This window comes from Callorhinus ursinus, unplaced genomic scaffold, assembly GCF_003265705.2.
Source record: "Callorhinus ursinus isolate GAN/ISIS: 27379988/994484 unplaced genomic scaffold, GSC_fseal_2.0 scaffold23, whole genome shotgun sequence".
Taxonomy (NCBI): Eukaryota; Metazoa; Chordata; class Mammalia; order Carnivora; family Otariidae; genus Callorhinus; species Callorhinus ursinus.
In genome coordinates this window covers 12,391,739-12,407,857 of record NW_027397085.1, presented here as the reverse complement: position 1 = coordinate 12,407,857, position 16,119 = coordinate 12,391,739, and the positions used below count along the sequence as shown (strand labels likewise).

Genomic DNA, 16,119 nt, shown 5'->3' with positions numbered 1-16,119 from the left:
GGTTAGTTGTAACATAATTCTGTTATAGTAGCTCATTGGATAGAGATAATAATTAGATTCCCCCCAGATTTATTCCAGAGACTGCACTTCATCAAAATGATTTTAAACTGGAACTATAACATTCACTAGATAGGCAATTTTGCTTAAGTTACTTAACACTATTAGATGTGATCTTGATAAAATACTTAACATGTTAAAAGTTGGGAAGAGGAAGTGGGAAGGATATGTAGAAGGAATTGATATCTGTTTTTTTTTTAAATGTAAATCAAGATATACTGTTGATGGAGCACCTGTGTGGCTCAACTGGTTAAGCTTCTGCCTTCAGCTCAAGTCATGATCCCAGGGTGCTGGGATCGAGCCCTGCATTGGGCTCCCTGTTTGGCGGGGAGCCTGCTTCTCCCTCTGCCTCTTCCCCTGGCTTGTGCTTACTCGCTCTCTCTCTCAAATAAATAAATAAAATCTTTTAAAAATAAAAGATATACTGCTGAAAGTTGATAGAAAAAAGTTGTAGTAGACACTATTGGTTGCTAATTAGTATCCATTACATCCTTCTTCTTTTCTAATATAACTCTGAGTTTTATTCAACGATTGAACTACCCCAACATAGACCAGGTGGCTCCTGGGTAGCGGACCCCATCCTTGGCTCCTTGGTAATCTATCCCCTTTGCCAGTGATTGGTTCACAAATCAGCATGTAGTCCAGTTCTGACCAATGAGATGAGAAGAAAGTTTGTCTTTACTCTTAAGAGATGAGATGGAAAAGCCATTCTCTTTTGCATTGGACATAAACAACAAAGTGTGTAACAGGGATAGTTATTGGCAACCATCTTATGAGTAAGCGGGGAACCAGCTTGGTATGAAGCCTTTATTTTGGATGGCAGAATTGAGGAAAGAAAAGAACATGGGGTCTTGATACCATTATCTAACCACTGAGTTAGTCATCTTTGAAGCCCACCTTACCTTTGGATTTCCTGTTCCATTAAATATTAATTTTACTAATTAACTAATACAGTTGAGGAAATTTTTTGTTAATTTCAACCAAGAGCATCCTAACCAATAAAAGCATACTAATAAATATAGTTAACAAAGAAACTAAAAATGATTATATGATACAAAATCTTGAGATGTTAAAAGGAAAGAAGATAGTATAAAAAGACCTAACTTCTCTTAGAAGGAAGTCAATAATATTTAAAGATAATAAATAGTAAAGAGGTTTCTGGAATGGTGGTATGACAGGCTCAGTCTTCATCCCAGCAAAACAACCATTTAACTGATGAAAATGGTTTTTTTAATTGAAACCTCTGGAAATTGTTCTAAAGATACAGAAAATAGAGAAGCACTTATTTTTTTAATCTAATTATATACCACTATTCTCGGTAAGAACATAAAAACCCTGTAGCGTTTGGATATCCACACACAAAGGTGACTTTGGAGCCCTACCTTACACTATTTATACACCACCACTACCTTACACTATTTACACATACACACACGCACACACATACACACACACTAATTAAAATGGAACAAAGACCTAAATGTAAGAGCTAAAATTGTAAAACTCTCGGATGAAAACATAGGTGTAAAATTTTTTGAAATTGGACTGGGCAATTATTTCTTAAATGTGACAACTAAAGCACAAACAACCAAGGAAAAAAACAGAGATTTTATCAAAGTTAAAAACTTGTGTGCTTCAAAGGATATTATCAACAAAGGATATTACCAACTTTCACAGAGTGAAAGAAAATATTTATAAGATACATATGTGACAAGGACCTAGTATCCAAAGTATAGGAAGAATTCTTACAACTCAACAATAAAAAGACAACCCAATTTCAAAATGGGCAAAGAGTTTGAATAGAAACTTCTCCAGGGAAGATAAAAAAAAAAAAAAATGGTCAATATGCTCATAGAAAAATGCTCAACATCATTAGTTATTAGTTGCAAATTAAAACTCTGGTATCACTTCACACTCACTAATATGGCTACGATCACAATGATAATAACAAGTGTTAACAAGAATCTGGAGAAATTGGGACTCATGTATATTTTTTGTTAAAATATAAAATGGTGAAGTCACTTTGGGAAAAAGGAGGATAAGTTTGTACAAGGGAGAGTCTAAGCTTGCTTGTGAGATTGGGGAAGGTTCTGGTGTGTCCCAAGTTAATTAGAGTGCTTTTTTCTTTGAAGATGAGAAGGACACCAATGTAGGCAGGTCTGAGGAGGAAGACCTCTAGATAGGTGAGACCCTTCCCATTCATTGACTGACAACCTCACCACATCCTTTCTGACCCAGAGTCCCCCCATCAGTACCCCAACACTAAGTCTATTCAAGGAGGTGCTATATGCTTCATAACAGGATCTGCAGGCCACCTAAAATCAGCACACCAAGGAAAGGAAAAGGCCATGGTTTACAAGCATTATGTGGAGAGGGGGTCGTCGAGGTGACAGAGGAGGAATACCTCAGACAAGAACATCATGGTTTTGTTGTGAGGGAACATACCGTATTTTCTTGAATTGACTTTATGGCTGCAGCCTTCAAACCATGCATGTGACTTCCCCTCTTGTGGACTGACGCTGAAGGATCCTCCTGTAGGCAGTCCTACTATGGACCCAGTATCCATTGTTCAGAGATCCTAACCCATGGTTATATAGTAAATGAGAGTGTCTCGGGTATTGCAAAGGGAGCCACAGGGTCAGTATAACCTACTCCCCAATTGCAAAATCACTCAGTGCCATCCCTCCTCCCCACTCAGATGCACCATACCTCAGCAAGAAGGTATCCCACTCTTGTTCCACCATTTGCATCCATTCAATCTCCGTCTCCCTTTTGATACCCCTGCCCCTCTACCTACTAATCTTGTGCCTTTACTTAGCAGAACATGCTGATGAGCAGATATACTAGTAAACTCTATTGGAAAAAAGAAAAGGAGATTTTACCTTGCATATAGAAGTCCCTAACTAAATAAGGCAATGACATTTAAGCTAATCTAGGACGTTAAGCATGAGGAGGCCTATGCTTTTTCACCAGGAATATTTTAGCTGTCTCAATAATTGGGGGATGATACTGGCATCTAATCAGTGGGGGCAGTGATGACAGATATCCTAGAGTGTTTGGGCCAGTCCTACACAGTGAAGAATTTCTCTGTGTTCTGTCTGACATTCTCATGTCCTGCTGGGCTTTATCCAGGACATTCAGCTCATCCAAAAGAATATCACACTTCTCTTTTTATCTACTGTGACAGTCTATAATTGGTCTTGGTCTATTATCCCTATTCCCATTAAGAGCATTTCACACTTCCTCTTATTCTTTACCAGTAAAAGTCTGGTCTGTGAATTCTTATGCTAGTAGTGGTTTTGTTCTTGTGTCCATCCATGTCTCCACTCTTTTATTTTTTGTCTGTCTTGTACAGAATAGTCAGCCTGAAATCCAGATTCATTCTTTTTATAGGTAAGATTATCTGACTATGTCATGATGTTTTCTGGTGCAGTCATTCTCAAGCTTTAATATGTGGAAATAAATATTTTTATTATAAAAAAGAAATATCAGAGTAAGCATATTTAGAGCAGTGTTTTTCAAACTCAATGAAAACACACAAACTCTTAAAATCTTCAGGGCTTCAAGGGCAATGCTTACTTTGCACCTGTGTAAGAGGGGCAAAAAAATGCCATTTGCAAGGGATCTTAACTCTGCTGGTAAAATTCATTTTGTACCCATGTGGTACCACCTTTACAATTTTTACTGTATCCATGTACCACCTGAATTATTTTTTTCTTAAGAATTTTCTTCATATCGGGGCGCCTGGATGGCTCAGTTGTTAAGCGTCGGCCTTCAGCTCAGGTCATGATCCCAGAGTTCTGGGATCAAGCCCCACATCGGGCTCCCTGCTTGGCGGGAAGCCTGCTTCTCCCTCTCCCACTCCCCCTGCTTGTGTTCCCTCTCTCGCTGTCTCTCTCTCTCTCTCTGTCAAATAAATAAATAAAATCTTAAAAAAATTTTTTTTCTTCATATCAACACTTTTTCCTTAAATACTAATGTCAGCCTCATCCTTAGCAATATATTTGTGAATTTATGTTTGATCTAGTTTATACATTTCTACTACTACACATTAAATAGGTAACTTTGACATTTTTAAATATTTTCGTTCAGTATCACCCAAAATCATTTCACATATTGCTAGTGCTTTGCAAACCAAGTCTTAAAAATGACTGACTTTTAGTTAAGGAGGTTAATCTCCAGGGGAAAAAAAAAAAACAAAACTGATAACAGGAACACTTAAACAGCCCCTGGGGATTGGAAGTGGAGGTAGAAATAAGGAGTGGAACAGATCATTGTTGTTTCGTTTTTTGTTTTATTTTGTTTTGTTTTTGCCCTTTTATACCATTGGATTTTTTAAACCATAGGTGTGTGTGACTTCGACAGTTTTTAAAAGTGATAAACCAGGCTGCAGCACTGAGTGTGATGCAATGGGCCAGGAAGATAGAACCCAATTTCTTTTCACACAGAAGACAGAATTATGGATTCTTTGAAGCCAGGGATGGATGCTGTGATAACCTTTTGAGGATAGAGTAATATATCCATTGTCCACAGGATTTCAAAAGCCTTTTTCTGAATCTTGAAATGTAACTTTGCATACAAAATAATAACAGTATGCATCATCACAGTATAAAGTACTTAACATTTTGTCTTTATCATAGTAAGGGCTCAGTAATGTGATGGTTAAACTGGGCTTAATTTACTAGATCTCCTCTTAGCCCTTATTATTCCTCTAGCAGAAAGTAAACTATTCTTGGGTGATGAGCCAGTGATTAAAATGGTTCTTGGTGCTCCAGAGTCATTAAAGAACCTCAATAAGTACAAAGCAAACACAGCTGCTTGAGGTGAAAGCTTGGATAAATGCTCTAACCTGAAAAAGTCTTAAACTACTTCCAGATTTCTTCTGGAATTGAAGAGTTAAAAAATGATAACTCACTATTCTGGTACAAAAATTATATTATGAGTATAAAGTATTGTAGTAGCCTAAATGGTAAATGGAATTATCAGATTAAAGTGGATAAATCTTTAACTATGGCTTACCTAGCTAATAGGAACTCCTAAATACTAACATCAGCATAAATTATACAATTATAATGATTCAGATGCTGTAAAATCCATAACTTAATTTTGAAACTGTCAAATATAAAATTTTTGGTTTGGCTTTGTCTCTGTTATATCTGCCTTTGTCATCAGGCTGCATATTTAGCTGGAAAACGGGACTTCCTAAACCAGACTTTAGCTTTGAACGATTTACTAGTAAAGAATGTGAAAATGAGGTTTAAATTTATTTTCATAGGATATACAGATAAATAGTCATCAGTACTGAGTGGGATATTCCTGACTGGCCTCTCTTTTCCCAGCATGAAGAGCTCTTCTGAACCCCACATTCTACAGGGCATCTACTTACTAGGAGAACTTGCAGCCACCTCAGGGTGAGAACCTGCTAGGTCTGAAGAGTTGGTTTTAAGACTTACATTATGGCCTTAAGGAGGGCACTTGATATAATGAGCACTGAGTGATATATGCAACTGATGAATAACTAAATACTACCCCTGAAACTAATATAGTATATGTTAACTAAATTGAATTTAAATAATTTTCTAAAAAGACTCATATTACTGGTATTTCTGGGATTCAAACTAGCCATATTCTATTGAATGCAGGCTGTAATAGCAGATATAACTTTTTCCCTAACTTGTGTTGTTCTTAAAGGTGAGCATTTCTTCCCATGTCCTCATGCTTTCTGTGGGTTTCTGATACTTTCTAGAATTTAAAGTGAAGGGACACCTGGGTGGCTCAGTCGGTTAAGCGTCTGCCTTCAGCTCAGGTCATGATCCCAGGGTCCTGAGATCGAGTCCCGCATCAGGCTCTCTGCTCAGCAGGGAGCCTGCTGCTCCCCCCTGCTCATGCTCGTGCTCTCTCTCTCTCTCTCTCTCTCTCTCTCTCTCTCTCTCTCTCTCTGACAAATAAATAAATAAATCTTAAAAAAATAGAATTTAAAGTGAATATCATCATACCTTTTCACTGACTGGTCTGTGTTTACTTCAAATGAATATTTTCTTTTTTGCTCATAAGCAAGTCTCTGAAAGGTTGAGAATTTGATTCTGTATTTTTTAAACTCCCTCAAAATCAGCAGCATTAGATTCAGTAAATGCTCGACCACCACATATAGAATGAAATAGAGATTATGACATAAGAAAAAGGACTCAAAAGGTTTTTCATTTTCATCATCCATCCTGAGCCATGACTGCACTCAGTTTGCTCTATCACTACATCTAGAACACACTTTTCCCTTTTTTTGTCTTTTTATTTCCATCTTTTAATCTTCAATCTTCTTGAGGATAGGGACAGTGTCTCACTCTTGTCTGTATCTGGCATAGCAAAGGATGTAGGAGATACCCAGTAGATGTATAGTCTATGTGTAGACACATCAAAGTTGCATCAAATGAGTTTGGGGGAATTAGGTTTGCTTGAGTTAAAATTACAAAGTTGACTCTAAATTGTCTTCTCTCTTAAGAGATCTGAACTTATTATCAAAATACTGCAACAATAATTTTTCATGTTCTTGCCATTGTACTCAAATTGATGTTTAATTACTGTTTTCTTTTGTTTTACTCTAGAACTGAACAATGCCACAAAAAGATTCTTTCCTAAAGAATATTTGAAAATAAAACAAAGCTTTCAGAAATCCAGCTCTGCAAAATGGCCCCTACCAAGCTGTAGAAAAGCATTCCATCTTTTCGGAGGTAAGGAAACTAATGCAAAAAAGTTTGATAACTTTGTCCAAGGTCTCTTTTTGGAAGCTATTTTTTCCTAACTAAAATGTTAGTGGAAACGTATTTCTGCATTGATCAGTCTTAAGTAAGGATTTTGCTAAGTATCTTCTGGCTGAAAGCTTCAATATGTGTATGAAGAAAATAGAAACTATATAATAAGAGCAAAATTTGAGAAAAACACAAGATTAAATTTACTTTGCATTGCTGTCAATAATGTTTAATATGTGGATAATGAAATTCATTGCAAAAGTAACAGATTTAACAAAAGCTATATTTGACCAAAGCACTAGTGTTCTTCATAAAGATTCTGAACAAATCATTATCACAGGTAATGTGATATTTAGTTTTATATTTAGTTTTATATTTTTAGTTTTATATTTTACAGCTGTCCCACAAATTTAAGACAAATAGAAAGTAGCAGTGCCTTGGGGCACCTGGATGGCTCAGTCGTTAAGCATCTGCCTTCGGCTCAGGTCATGATCCCAGGGTCCTGGGATCGAGCCCCACATCGGGCTCCCTGCTCTGCAGGAAGCCTGCTGCTCCCTCTATCACTCCCCCTGCTTGTGTTCCCTCTCTTGCTGTGTCTCACTTTGTCAAATAAATAAAATCTTAAAAAAAAAAAATCTGTAAGAAAATAGCAGTGCCTTGGTGTACTGAGTGTCTCAGGGATATTACTGTGGACTAGGAATACCAGTTTCTGGGTTCAGGTCTGACTAGCTCAATGACCTCAGAGGTGTCATAGGAACCCATTCTTCTGTTTCTGTTTTCTCATATGTAAAATTGCACATATGTACATATGTGCAATCTAATTAATAGTTGTAAGGATCCAATGAGCTAATGTGAAAGCACATTCTAAATTACAACTAATTGTACATACAGATATAAGGAATTATCAAAATACGGGCAAGGCAATCTCTAATACTACCTTTTTTACCTTTGAGAATTTGTTAGTGTAGAATGATAATCATACAATATGGACATAATATATAATTTCTCCTTTTATAAAACCATGGTCAGTGCATGAACTACTGTGCAGTTTTAGCATTTACCACTTGTAATATTATGGAGTCTGGAAAGCTTCAGATATGGGGAACTCTGATCTTTGGGGAGCCGGGACAGCAGGGTGGTGTGGAGCTTCTACATAAGACCTAAAAGATCAGTACCACAATGACATTAAACCAGGAGGAGATAGAAATGGGGCCTACATGGTTGAGGCAAAAATAAATTGATTTATGAAATCCCTGAGGTATAAAGAAAGTAGTTTAAGGACAAATATAACTTTATATAGTAGTTTGAATGAAGAAAATAGTTTAAAGATATTTTACAAACATGCACTATTTTATAAAGCAGTAACTGTAGAAACTCATCCACAGATTGGGTATAGATACATTTAAACATAATATGAAAGCAAATATAAGAAAAGCAATCTTACTTGAAAGATTTTGTGCCAAAGAAAACTTAAAATATGAATTGTATTCTTTAAAAGATTCCTTTGTATCCTACCTTCTACCACACACCCAATTTTAAAAAGAATGATGCACCTTTCTGATAACCCCACAATTTCCTTCACCTTTTTTTATCCCAAGATACTGAAGCTATCATTTAAACAGTTGCTTCTTTGTGATTTCTTATTTGTCCTCCCCATATGATTCCACAGAACTTAAGTTTTTACAAGTTTTTATGGAGGATGATCAAAGTAGCTTTATTACACAACCTAACTTAAATATATTATTATCAAAAAGAGAGAGAGAGAGAAAGGAAGGAAGGAGAGAGAGAGAAAAGAAAGAAGGAAGGAAGGAAAGAGAAGAACAAAGACATATATATTTCTCTTCTTTAGCTTATATGTATATATATATATATACATATAAGCTATATATAGTATATTACTGTCAAGGGTCTGCTGAGCTAAACAAGAGCTGAGCTGTGAGGCTCAGCCAAAACTGAGAGTTAAGCCTTTAATATCTTGGTGCAGTGGTATAAACAGAAGTCTAAAACTGGAGGAAATGCTGATGCCCCTCAATCCCATTCCATTTTCCCTTTTGTAACAGTGCACTAGTCCAGGGTCAGGTGGATCAGCACAGATGTGGGGGTCATGTCATTGAGGGATCCCCAAACAAAAGGCACTGGCAGTTTTATGAGCCCTAAAGGTGTGTGGGGACAGGGGGATGGCAAATGCCTAAGAGCAGGAAAGCCCTGAGTACTAATTCAGAATGGGGGAAAGTGTCTTCAAGGTTCCCTGTTCTATCCCTTTAAAGAGGTCTCAGTAGAGGCATCTGAAGAAGTCCTCTGGCCAAGTCTTCAGATAAAGAACCTAGGAATGCAGGTGCTGGGCCAAGGAATGTAAATATGTGAAAGAGCATCCCTGGGACTCAATGCGCAGGGAGATCTAGGGCAGTTTGTCCTGTGGGGCCTGCCATGTAAAGCATCTGTGATTGCGTATGGTCAGGCGGGAAAAACCATAATAGGATTTTAATCATAACCCAGACTCCTCAATTATCAGTATCCTGAATCACCTTCTCTCCTTTGTTTGCGTCCTGTTCCCCTGAATTTTGCATTATCATTTCTTTATACAAGTATACATATGTATATTTAATCTATGTTATTTAATTTTGCTTGTTTTTGAACTTCTCTAGTGCTAACAGTGTATATATTCTTCTACATTTGCTTTGTCACTCAGCATTAATGTTTCTTGGATCCATCCATTTCAGTAAGCATAGGCATATTCATTTATTTTTCCTGCTATACTATAGTCCACTATATGAATATGGCACAGTTTATCCATTCTCCTGTTGATGAATAATAGAGCCATCCAGTTTTTTATTATTACAACCGTGCTGCTATAAACATTCTTTTCATGTCTCCTGGAGCATAAGTGTTCCTCTAGAATAAATGCTGGTAGAAAACTACTGGGTAATAAGAAAAGCACATTTTTAACTTGATTACCTAAACCAAAGCATTTTCCTCAATATGATTTATCATCACCTTTGTCTATCATGTTTGATATTTTCAGTCCTTTAGATTTTTTCAGTCTGATAGGTATAAAATGGTATCTCACTGGGTTTTTAATTTCAATTTCTTAATCACTAATGGGGAATAAACATAGCTTTATATACATATTGACAATGGAGTTTCTTCATCTGTGAAATCCCTGTATAAATTTTGTCCATTTTCCTATTGATTACATTTTTCTTATTGATGTTTGAGAGTTTCAAAATATTTTCTGGTGATTCCTTTTTCCCTTAATTGTATGAATAGCAGCTACCATCCCCCAGTTGTGGTTTGTTTTTTGTTTTTATGGTATCTTCTGATAAATTGTGGTTTTGCATTTGTTTCACCATCTTTCTGGTCTGTATTATCTGTCTTATGAAATTCTCCTCTATCCCCAATGTCATTAAGATATCTTCCTGTGTATTTTTCAAATTGTCTAAAGGTATTTGGAATTGATTCATGTTGTTTTCTGAGTTTTATGAGGGTTTTTTGTTTGTTTGTTTTGCTATATTTTAGGTAGGGATCCAATTACTTTGGGCTTTCTTCCTATTTAGCTTTTTTCAGTCACCATTTATTGAAAATAATTCGTCATTTTCACACCAATGCACACTAGTCTGTCATATTTTATATTTCCATGTATGTGGGCCTATTTCTGAGGTCTTTATTGGGTTCTTCTGTTTGTCTAATTCTTTGCCAAAACCATACTTTTTTTATTAAGTATAATTGAAATACAATGTTATATTAGTTGCAGGTATACAGCATATTGATTTGACAGTTCTGCTCTAACCAAGAGTGTTCTTGATTGTAGGTTTTTTTTCCTTCAGCACTTTAAATATATCATGCCACTCTCTTCTGGCTTGCAATGTTTCTGCTAAAAAATCAGATGTTAGCCTTATGGGGTTTCCCTTGTATGTAACTGTTTCCTCTTACTGCCCTTTTTTTTTTTTTTTTGAGATTTATTTATTTATTTGAGGGAGAGAGAGAGAAAGCATGAGTGGGGGGAGGGGCAGAGGGAGAGAATCTTCAAGCAGTCTCCCTACTGAGCACAGAACCAGACAGGGGCTCAATTCCACAACCCATGAGATCATGATCTGAGCCGAAACCAAGAGTTGGATGTTTAATCGACTGAGCCACTCAGGCACACCTCTCATATTGCTTTTAAAATTCTCTCTTTATCATTACTTTTTGTCATTTTTATTACTAATGTGTCTTGGTATAGACCTTATGGGTTCATCTTGTTAGGGACTCTCTGTGATTTCTAGACCAGGATATTGGTCTAGAATATCCCAAGAATTACCCCAAGAATCCCAAGAAAAAAAAATTTTTTCTTCTTTAGATGAGTTTTATAACCCTGTTTCTCTCTCTCTCCTCCTTCTGGGATCCCTATAATGCAAATGTTATTACTCTTGATAATGCCACAGTTTCCTTAACCTGTTCTCATTTTTTTATTAATCTTTTTTCTTTCTGCTGTTCATCTTCATTGCTTTCTAGTACCTGTCTTCCAGATTGCTGATCCATTCTTCTGCATCTTCTAATCTGCTCTTGATGCCCTCTAGTTTGCATTTTATTTCAGTTATTGAGTTCTTCAGCTTTAACTGTCTTTTTAAAATTTCCTGTCTCTTTGTAGATGTTCTCCCTGATTTCATCCACTTGTTTCTCAGGTCCAATGAGTATCGTTATGACCATTATTTTTTTTTATTATTAAGTGTTTTAATTCCATTGTAGTTAACATACAGTGTCTTATTAGTTTCAGGTACACAATATAGTGATTCAACAATTCTGTATGTCACCCAGTGCTCATCTCGACAAGTGCCCTTCTTTATCCCCATCACCTATTTCACACATCACCCCACCCACCTCTCTCTGGTAACCATCAGTTTGTTCTCTGTAGTTAAGAGTGTGTATCTTGGTTTGTCTCTCTCTTTTTCTTTTTCCTTTGCTCATTTCCTACATTCCACATATGAGTGAAATTATATGGTAGTTGTCTTTCTCTGATGGACCTAGCATTATACTCTGTAGCTCTCTAGCTCCATCCATGTTCTTGCAAATGGCAAGATTTTATTCTTTATATAGCTGAATAATACTCCATGATACATATATACCACATCTTCTTTATCCATTCATCTATTGATGGACACTTGGGCTGCTTCCATATCTGGGCTATTGTAAATAATGCTGCTTTGAACATCAGGGTGCATATATCCCTTTGAATTAGTGTTTTTCTTATTTTGGGCATAGATACCCAGTAGTGCAATTACTGGGCTGTAGGGGAGTTCTATTTTTAACTTTTGGAGGAACCTCCATACTGTTTTCCACAGTGGCTGCACAAGTTTGCATTCCCACCAACAGTGCAAGAGGGTTCCTTTTTATGCACATGCTTGCCAATACTTTTTTCTTCTGTTGATTTTAGCCATTCTGACAGGTGTGAGGTGATATTTCATTGTGGTTTTGATTTGCATTTCCCTGATGATGAGTGATGTTGAGCATCTTTTCTTGTGTTTTTTGGCCATCTGTATGTCTTCTCTGGAGAAATGTCTGTTAATGTATAACCATTACTTTTAATTCTATATCAGAAATACTGTTTATCTCTGTTTCATTTAGCTCTTTTACTATGATTTTTGTCTTGTTCTTTCATTTGGGACATATTCCTCTGTCTCCTTTTTTCTAACTCTCTGTGTTTGTTTCTGTGTATTAAGTAGTTCAGCTACATCTCATGATATTGAAAGTAGTGGCCTTGTGTAGAAGAGATCCCATGATGCCCTATAGAGCAATTCCCCCTGGTCACCAGAGCTAGGTGCTCCAGGGGTGTCTCTTGTGTGGGCTGCATGTGCCCTCCTGTTGTATTTGAGCCATGATTGTCTTAAGCCCAGCCAGCTACAATGACCAGCTTTGCTTGCTATAGGCACCTGGGCAGGGTTTGCTCCCTCAGTTGTTGAAAGGCCCTTGTGCCATGCAGGGAGCTTATTGGTGGGTGGGTCAGCACTCCCCTAGCTGTCTACAGTTAACTTTTCTGCCATAGCTGCAAGCATACTGAAGGGCAGGGCTTGTTTCCTGTGAAGCCAGCTAAGAGGCCCAATTGCAGGAACTATAGGCATACTAGTGTCTGGGTTATCTCCCTCCCTTCCCAGGGCAGGATTCATTTTGGAGTGGTGCCATTCCAGCAGGGGCCACCTACAGGATGTGTTAGGGCTGGAGCCTCTTTAGAGGAATGCCTGCCAAGGCAAGTGGGTTGGAAGGGATAGGTCGGCAGGGAAATGCTAGGGCAAGGCACACAGTACCAGCAAGGTAGATAGTATTACCACTAACTCTGGCGATCTAGGCCAGGGTAGAGGAAGAGAAATGGCACCCACCAGTACTTTTGTTCTCAGAAAAATCCACAGATCCCTACCCCTCTGAAACACATTCTTAGATTAGCCAATAAAGCTTCTTCGTGTATATCCCAGGCACTTTTCAAACTGCTGCTTCTGTGCTGTGTCTCAAGGTAAGTTATTTAGTATGCTGTCCCTTTAAGTATGGGGACTCAGTTTCTTATCACCCCCTGGCTCTCTGGGAGATAAGCCGACTGATTTTTAAAGTTCCTAGAGTTAGGTCCTGCTGGCTTTTTTTTTTTCATTTTTTTAAATTTTATTATGTTAATCACCATACATTACATCATTAGTTTTTGATGTAGTGTTCCATGATTCATTGTTTGCATATAACACCCAGTGCTCCATGCAGTACGTGCCCTCTTTAATACCCATCACCAGCTAACCCATCCCCCCACCCCCCTCCCCTCTAGAACCCTCAGTTTGTTTCTCAGAATCCATAGTCTCTCATGGTTCATCTCCCCCTCCGATTCCCCCCCTTTATTCTTCCCCCCCTTCTCTCTTCTTCTTTTTTTTTTTTTTATTAACATATAATGTATTATTTGTTTCAGAGGTACAGGTCTGTGATTCAACAGTCTTACACAATTCACAGCGCTCACCATAGCACATACCCTCCCCAATGTCTATCACCCAGCCACCCCATGCCTCCCACCCCCCACCACTCCAGCAACCCTGTTTGTTTCCTGAGATTAAGAATTCCTCATATCAGTGAGGTCATATAATACATGTCTTTCCCTGATTGACTTATTTCGCTCAGCATAATACCCTCCAGTTCCATCCACGTCGTTGCAAATGGCAAGATTTCTTTCCTTTTGATGGCTGCATAATATCCCATTCTGTATATATATCACATCTTCACTATCCATTCATCTGTCGATGGACATCTCAGCTCTTTCCGTAGTTTGGCTATTGTGGACATTGCTGCTGTAAACATTGGGGTACACATACCCTTTTGGATCCCTACATTTGTATCTTTGGGGTAAATACCCAGTAGTGCATTGCTGGATCATATGGTAGCTCTATTTTCAACTTTTTGGGAACCTCCATACTGTTTTCCACAGTGGCTGCCCCAGCTTGCATTCCCACCAACAGTGTAGGAGGGTTCCCCTTTCTCCGCATCCCCGCCAACTTCTGTCGTTTCCTGACTTGTTCATTTTAGCCATTCTGACGGGTGTGAGGTGGTATCTCATGGAGGTTTTGATTTGGATTTCCCTAATGCCGAGTGATGTTGAGCACTTTTTCATGCGTCTATTGGCCATTTGGATGTCTTCTTTGGAAAAATGTCTGTTTGTGTCTTCTGCCCATTTCTTGATTGGATTATTCATTCTTTGGGTGTTGAGTTTGATAAGTTCTTTATAGATTTTGGATACTAGCCCTTTCTCTGATATGTCATTTGCAAATATCTTCTCCCATTCTGTCGGTTGTCTTTTGGTTTTGTGGACTGTTTCTTTTGCTGTGCAAAAGCTTTTTATCTTGATGAAGTCCCAATAGTTCATTTTTGGCCTTGCTTTCCTTGCCTTCGGCAATGTTTCTAGGAAGAAGTTGCTGCGGCTGAGGTCGAAGAGGTTGCTGCCTGTGTTCTCCTTTAGGATTTTGATGGACTCCTGTCTCATATTAGGTCTTTCAACCATTTTGAGTCTATTTGTGTGTGTGGTGTAAGGAAATGGTCCAGTTTCTTTCTTCATGTGGCTGTCCAATTTTCCCAACACCATTTGTTGAAGAGACTGTCTTTTTTTCCACTGGACATTCTTTCCTGCTTTGTCGAAGATTAGTTGACCATAGAGTTGAGGGTCCGTTTCTGGGCTCTCTATTCTGTTCCATTGATCTATGTGTCTGTTTTTGTGCCAGTACCATACTGTCTTGATGACGACAGCTTTGTAATAGAGCTGGAAGTCCGGAATTGTGATGCCGCCAGCTTTGCTTTTCAACATTCCTCTGCCTATTTGGGGTCTTTTCTGGTTCCATACAAATTTTAGGATTATTTGTTCCATTTCTTTGAAAGAAGTGGATGGTATATTGATAGGGATTGCATTAAATGTGTAGATTGCTCTAGGTAGCATTGACATATTCACAATATTTGTTTTTCCAATCCATGAGCATGGAACATTTTCCATTTGTGTCTTCCTCAATTTCTTTCATGATTATTTTATAGTTTTCTGAGTACAGATTCTTTGCCTCTTGGGTTAGATTTATTCCTAGGTCCTACTGGCTTTTAAAACCAAATACTATGGAGACTCATCCTCTCAGTGCAAGTTTCCAGTGCCTAGGGTGCCTGGCGTGGAACCTGATCCTCTTGCTTCTCCATGCTTGTGATGTACCTCCCATTTGTGGTTAGTCATGCTGGGACTTTGGTCCCAACAGTGTCCACCCCTCCTACACTTTTCAATGTGACTTTCTTTCTAGGATTAGCTGTGGAAGATCTGTTCTGCTAGTCCTTAGGTTGTTTTCAGGGTTAGTTGCATAGAGGCTGTTGTTACCTCTTCAAGTCCATGGAACAAGTTGAAATCAGGATTTTCTCACTCCACCATCTTTCCAAAACCTCAGCACCATATTGCGTTAATTACTAAAGCTTTATAATAAGTCTTGATGTCCCCTTTCAAACTTGTTAGGCTGTAAGAGTGTCTTGTTTTTTTTGTTTTTTGTGGTGTTTTTTCCTGGCTCTTTGAATTTCATAATAATCTTGTCAAGCTCTGTGTAAAATTACGTTGCACTGAAGGAAAGAGATTTTATTCAATGTATGAGTCAATTTGGAGAGAACTGACATCTTACAGCAATAACTCTCCCTGTCTACTAACTAGTTTTTAATCCTCTTTTATTTAGATCTTCTAAATCTTTAATGCCTTATAATAAAACTTTATAATTTTCTTTACAAATGTCTTAGACGTCTTTTGGTTAGATTTATTTCTGTGTACTTGCTATGTTGTTGTCCTCTTTTCTCCATTTCTGAACATTGA

The 16,119-nt window shown here is 37.8% G+C and overlaps 1 protein-coding gene across 4 annotated transcripts in view; it reads left to right on the top strand.

Annotated features, from left to right (window-relative positions):
• RNF180 (ring finger protein 180) overlaps positions 1 to 16,119 on the top strand; it is a 187,148-nt gene that overhangs the window by 141,213 nt on the left and 29,816 nt on the right. For all 4 annotated transcript variants that reach the window (XM_073905421.1, XM_073905420.1, XM_073905422.1 and 1 more), the window contains exon 6: positions 6,657 to 6,782. In XM_073905421.1, coding sequence (XP_073761522.1) covers positions 6,657 to 6,782 — 126 coding nt within the window. The remainder of the gene's footprint in view (positions 1 to 6,656; positions 6,783 to 16,119) is intronic.